The following is a 6,658-nucleotide window of genomic DNA, read 5'->3' as shown; positions in this document are numbered from 1 at the left end:
TCAATCAAGACTATCATTTCACCTCAAAACTGCAACTCGATTGGACAAAAAGAGGAAACAAAAGAGTTATGGCTGTTCAAAAATTGTATTTTGGTGGCAAATTGTATTTTAACACACAATGAGTAGTGGAGAATGGGGAATCATTGGCCACTTTTTTTCGTTGTTCCATAACTTCTTTACTATACTACTATAGGTGATCAATTGACACAAATTATAAATACGAGTCTAAGATTAGGAATAATACCTTCTACATGGAAGCATTCGACTGTTGTTCCGATTGAAAAAGAGAAAAATGCACGAGAGGCTAAATTATATCGTCCGATAAACATGTTGGAATTACAAGAAAAGGTGCTAGAATTAGCAGTTAAAAAACAGTTTCTACGTTTTATTGAATCAGAAGGAATATTGATTAACGAGCAATCTGGATTCAGAAAACAGCATTCAACGGAGTCTGCAGTGAACTTGATACTCAGAAATTGGAAGATCAATATTGAAAACGGTAGTTACACAGTTGCTGTGTTTCTGGATTTCAAGAGAGCTTTTGAAACGATTGATCGGTTAAAGTTGGTAAACGTATTAGAAAGAATAGGTATCAACGGAACGGTATTAAACTGGTTTAAAGACTACTTGAATAGTAGAATGCAAAGAACAAAATATGGAACATCGTATTCCCGATATAGAGAAAATAATCTAGGTGTCCCCCAAGGAAGTGTCCTGGGTCCCTTGTTATTCATATTGTACATCAACGACATGAAAAACTGTCTACATTATGGTCGTCTCAAACTGTTTGCAGATGATTCAGTTTCCTACTGGAGCGGTGATGACTTAGAACTAGTTATCCAAGAAGCAAATGCTGATTTGAAAAACATTTCTGAGTTCATAAAACATAAAAAATTGTGTCTGAATCTTAATAAAACGAACTGGATGGTTATTGGTAATCGAAAAATAAGAGTCTTCCCCGAATTGCTGATTGATGGTTGTGCCATCGAAAGAGTGCGCCAGGTCAAATACTTGGGAATACAAGTTGACGAGAAGCTGAATTTCATAGCACATATTGACTATACAATCAAGAAAATCGCCAAAAAATATGGCATACTTTGCCGAATTAGCCGTTATATGACTTTCTGGTCAAAAGTAATTTATGTTAAATCTGTGATCATGCCACATTTTGATTATTGCGCTACAATATTGCTTCACGCATCTGACACACAAACAAATCGACTACAAAGAATACAAAATAAAATTATGCGAGTAGTGATTCGATGTAATCGATACACTCCCAGTGTTTTAATGCTCGATATTCTTCAATGGTTATCAGTTAAACAAAGAATTGCATATAACAGTTTAATATTTATATATAAGATGAAAAATGGAATGTTACCATATTATTTAATGGATGGCCTGCAATACGGAACCGACGTTCACAGATACAACACAAGAAGAGCACAAGACTTCAGACTGCCGAATATTAAAAAAGAGATGAGCAAACGCTCTCTTTTCTACAACGGATTGCTAATGTTCAACAACCTACCGACAAGCATCAAAAATAGTGTGAACATAAACACTTTTAAGAAAATGGCAATACAATACATCAAACAGACTGTTTAAAATTATGACAAATCCTGACAAGGATCATACGATGAAAGTGATGTAAATCTGACGAGGATTCAGATAAAGAATTGTACGGTGATGGACATACGCGGGAGTAAATAAGACGAAAAAAGTCGTACAAAATAAGAAAATTCAAAGTAATATAAAATTATCCTAAGGATAAAATGTCCCTCCCACTTCTAAAGAAGCGTATGGGGTGGAGGAAGGACCCAAATGGGCCTACGGGGCCATCACAAAAAACTATAAAAGATAAAATAAAAATTAAAAATGGTATGGGTTTCTACATTTTCAAGGTATCATAAGGTTTTTTTTTTAAATTGTCCCCAAATTCTGCCTGTTTGAAAAAAAGCAATATTTTTTGGATTTTGAAAAATGGTGGGGAATCGTGGGCCACCAAACCCAAGTTGACCAACTAACATGCAAAGTTTATGAGTTGACCCAAAACTGTGATTTCCTAATTCATTTCGTTATTTTAAAGCAATTCCAGATGATGAAATAAAAAAGAGAGCTGTGTATGATCGCATAGATTCCAAAACCTGGCTCGCGAACGAAGAAATCTTATATAGGAAGGATAAAATATTTTTAATAACTATTCATTTGGCATAAGAAAACTTTACAGATAGGAAAAACGTATTTTTAGTTCTGAATGTGTATAAAAACATAAAAATATAGGTGGTTCAAGATGTGTGGCCCACGATTCCCCACAAGCTATGATTTGCAATTTGGTTGCGTTTGTGTGACTTATTGATGTTTCATCAATAAATCCTTTTCCACGTGAAAGATCATGACAAAACTAAGATCATAAGCGTATGAGCATATTTTTGTTGTTCACTTTAGGTTCCCCATCGACGAAATTAGCGGGTGTTTTTTTAATTATGTAAGTAAATTTTTCTAACTTTTTTTAGCTTGATAAATAAAAGAAGCATATGATGCGTATTTCAGTCAACAACATATAGAAATATATGCTCACGCAAAGCGACGGCGATGACAGTTGGTTTGAGATTTTTATCTCAACACACATCTGAGATATTAAAAGTGGCCCACGTTTCCCCATGGCCCACGATACCCCACTCTCCCCTACATTTTACTCATTGCGTTTTACAGGACAATTGAACGACCAAAATTCAATCTTTGAACAGTCATAACTTTTATGTTTTAAGTCCAATCGAGTTGCAGTCTTCAGGTGAAATGTTAGTCTTAATTTTAATAAAAATCAACATAACTAAGCAATCTATTGATAAAGAAAAAAAATTGATGAAAAACCAGTTTTTATGCTTTTTCTGAATACAAAAATATACAAAAAAGTACACTAAATATACGCTCAAATCACAATCTTACAGTGAAAAAAGAGGAGCTTAATACTGAACCGATAAAAATACGATATGAACAAAATATTACCATGAAATATGGCCATATGACATCCCTAGCTATGTTTTATGTAAAAGAATTCGTGATATAGAAAATTTCGTCAAAATTTAAGCCATGATGTATGCTTAACATCAGTTTCTACCATTTTCAATTAAATAATATCAAAATATTGCAAGTGTAAATGAGACATAGCTAAAACACAAATATGCGCATTTAGCCCGCCGGTTTCGGAAATCGGCTATTTTGACTACTTTTATTATGAAATTACTTTCACAAAAACTGTAAGAGATTTTAACAGATAAATTGCTCTAACGTATATTAACAGATGTCCGCTAATGTGCATATATTTTCAGACTCCTATCTTTTGGAATATGGGAAAAAATGAGTAATTTCCTCAATATGCGCATTTAGCCCGCTTCTCCCCTACTCGGGATCGCTAAGCTAAGGTTCCAAGCTAAGTTTCATGTCCTTTTTTATGAGCTACTCCAAGCATAATTACCTACTCGTTTGAAATAAAATATGTTAGTCTTGTTTTCGCATGCTTCGCTAAAAACTGATTTTGATTGAAGAACGACTCTTAATCGTTTACTTCAAACAAGTGACATGAACATCCTTTACAAAAGAACACACCATACATATTTCATGGAATCTCTCTTAGCATATTAAGATATGTTCTTCCGACTTCAACGAAGCGTTGTGAGAATCCATAAATAAATCTACGTAGCTACATATGTAGCAATTATAAATGCAGTTGTCGCTGACCTCGCATTACATCTGAGGTCAAAGGTGTTGTTTTCGGATTATTGGCGTTTAATTGGAGTCTCTCTAAAGGTTTTTCTCGAAAAGCCTCCCACTGGTCACAGACAAACGGATGTGCACCTCATAGACACGCTTCTTAAGAAATTATTTTTATGAAAATGCAGCCCGTCTGTCTGTGAGGCTTTCGGAAAAGCCGTCCCTGTGTATCGGCGAGCCACCCGAGTGCGTGAGGTTACCACTACCGGTCATCATGGGTCGGCCATGCCAAAGATCGCGCGAGAAATGTCGAGGAGGATGTGCCGCCGAGCGAGGGTACAGAAAAGCGCACCCAGGCCCACAGGTCTTAGAGAGGCGGCATGAAGGTTCAATAAAAATAGTGGTGGCCATATAAATGGATTGTATTGATCGTTGGTGGTCATCATTTGGTTGCGATCGTTCCGTCCATCGGGTTTGGCATCTGAACGTGTGTCTCTGTTTTTTTTTTCTGATTTTCTTCAACCAAGTGAGGGTGGAGTTGCTACCATGAAGGTGCGTTTGTGGGTGCTACTGGTGTTTTCCTTTCTTGATTTATAGACTGTGAGTGAGTGAGCTTATAATAATCAATGTTTTGTTTTCTGTCCCGGTGTTTGTAGTTGTTCTTGGTGCTATCGATGGCATTGGCCATTGCCTGTGGAGCGGCCATCGAGAAGTCACAGAAGGAAGAGTCAGTGGAAGCTAAGCCGGAACTGGCCAAGGACTCCAAGGCTGAAGGAAGCGAAAATAAAGTGCAAAGCAAACGGGGACTTTGGGACTTTGGATATGGTTCTGAGGGGGTGGAATTGCAGGGAGGATTCAAGCCTTCGTTTGGTTATGATGTTAGTGCTGGTAAAAGTGACTACAGTACATATGAAGTGACGGAAAATCAGGAGCACGTGTACACCAAGCATGTTCACGTGCCAGTCCCAGTTGAAGTTGAAAAGCATGTGTTCATCGAGAAGAAGGTTCCAGTGCATATTGATCGCCCAGTGCCATATCCGGTGCATATCGAGAAAAAAGTTCCCTACATAGTGGAAAAGGAAGTTCATGTTAAGGTAGATCGTCCAGTGCCCTACCCTGTCAAAGTGCCATATCCAGTTGAAGTCGAGAAGAAAGTCCCCGTTTACATCGAAAAGCAAGTGCACGTAGACCGGCCAGTTCCGTATCCAGTCCACGTTGAGAAGAAAGTTCCAGTATACGTTGAGAAGAAGGTCCCAGTTTATGTCGAGAAGGAAGTGAAAGTTCCAGTGGAAGTTAAAGTGCCTGTAGTTCACAAGGTGGAAGTTCCCGTTCCCAAGCCATATCCGGTCCACGTTCCGAAGCCATACCCGGTGTACATCGAGAAGGAAGTGATCAAGCACGTTGATCGGCCTGTTCACATCGAAGTTGAGAAAGAGGTCCCCTATCCAGTGATTCACAAGGTCGAAGTCCCCAAACCCTATCCAGTTGTAGTTGAAAAGCCTGTCTACATCGAGAAACAGCCAGAACACCATCATCATGAAGAGCAGGAACATCAGCATCTTGCCCATCATTCGGAAGCTCTGACCCAGGAGCAGCATTACATCGAAGAACCGATCCACGTGATCGACGAGCGTCACGGAAGTGCTGGACAGGAAGAATACCACCAGCACCAGCATCAGGATCAACCGTACGCCGAATCCAACCAGAAGGAAGTGAAGAGCTCTGAACCGTCGAAGCCAACGGAGGACAAACCTGTACATCAAGAGCAGCACCATCACATTCCTAATCATCATGCGGCCAACAGCAATAATGATCAGTAGTGATGAAAAAATATGGTGTTACCAATAATTTAGATGAGTTTTTCTCACTTGGTGTTACGTCACACTGTCCCAACCTTGAGAAAAATTGGCTTTGAATGCTTAATGTACTGTTGACGTTAAGAAAGATGATAAGAATGCTTTATAAGTTTACTTTTCAGCTGAATTGGCAGATGGTCAATCTACTGTGAAACGTCGAGAAAAGTTGATATCTTTTAGGTAACGTTAAGATCAACACTGGTACCTGAGAACTTTAGTTAAAATAAATCAATCCTCCGTAACTAATTTTTTTAATTCTGAATTTCATTGCTGTGCACTTATTGAAATCTTGATTTTTAGTTTATTTAAAAATAGGTTTAAATCAACTTTATGTTCATAGTAGTTTTGGTTTTTCTAAATACCTTGACTTTGACAAAATTCTGTTATGTGAAGATAAAATTTTGAAACTTTTTATTGATTTCCAGAGGAAATAACAAAAATTAGGAATGTTTCATGTTCTTTGAGAACATGAGCAAGAAAGTTCTCTACGTATAATTTTCAACAAATCTTTGCGAGAGCTGTTCTGTTTTCTACTTCATAATAATCTAATCTATTTAAATCTTCTGCAGTAAAACCACTGACTGGACACTCGATTTCGTATGTTGGATAATTTTTCCAGTAGTACGCAATAACGATTCCAGAGTGCGCATCGATGGCTTTTGATGTAATGCTATCCCAGTTGAAAAGTGTCACCCAACTTTCAAGGAAAAATAGGTAATTTCGACGATACAATCGGGTTAAAGTCTGCTTCATTTAATATTGGAACACAAACAATTGCGTGTAGTTCAGTCATTTATTAACGAATTCATAATTTGTTTTTCATACAAATGTAGCATTTTCTTTACTCTTTCATAAAAAAAAATTAAAAAAATTATTCATTGCTGTTTCGAAGAAATTCTCGCACTTTTCCCGTAATACGGCACATTAGGCGGCGCACACCCTTTTCGTCCACCGTTTTGGCGATTTGATTCCACCAGTTCTTCATTTGAGTCATGTTCCTAACAAGTTTTCCCTTTGCCTTAAGCCTCCGCTTCGTGATTGCCCAGTATTTCTCTATCGGCCGGAACTGGGGGCAGTTTGGGGGGTTG

General features: G+C 37.8%; 1 protein-coding gene across 1 annotated transcript; it reads left to right on the top strand.

The window, feature by feature from the left end:
• Positions 1 to 4,156: 4,156 nt before the first annotated feature.
• On the top strand, positions 4,157 to 5,562 carry LOC129747236 (titin-like). Its single transcript, XM_055741334.1, has 2 exons — positions 4,157 to 4,266; positions 4,371 to 5,562. Exons 1-2 carry the CDS (start codon positions 4,261 to 4,263, stop codon positions 5,532 to 5,534), a joined length of 1,170 nt encoding a protein of 389 aa, XP_055597309.1. The 5' UTR covers positions 4,157 to 4,260; the 3' UTR covers positions 5,535 to 5,562.
• Positions 5,563 to 6,658: the final 1,096 nt, after the last annotated feature.

Source organism: Uranotaenia lowii, chromosome 2 (assembly GCF_029784155.1).
Source record: "Uranotaenia lowii strain MFRU-FL chromosome 2, ASM2978415v1, whole genome shotgun sequence".
Lineage (NCBI taxonomy): Eukaryota > Metazoa > Arthropoda > Insecta > Diptera > Culicidae > Uranotaenia > Uranotaenia lowii.
The sequence above is the reverse complement of the archived record's forward strand: the minus strand, read 5'-3'. Positions and strand labels throughout refer to the sequence as shown.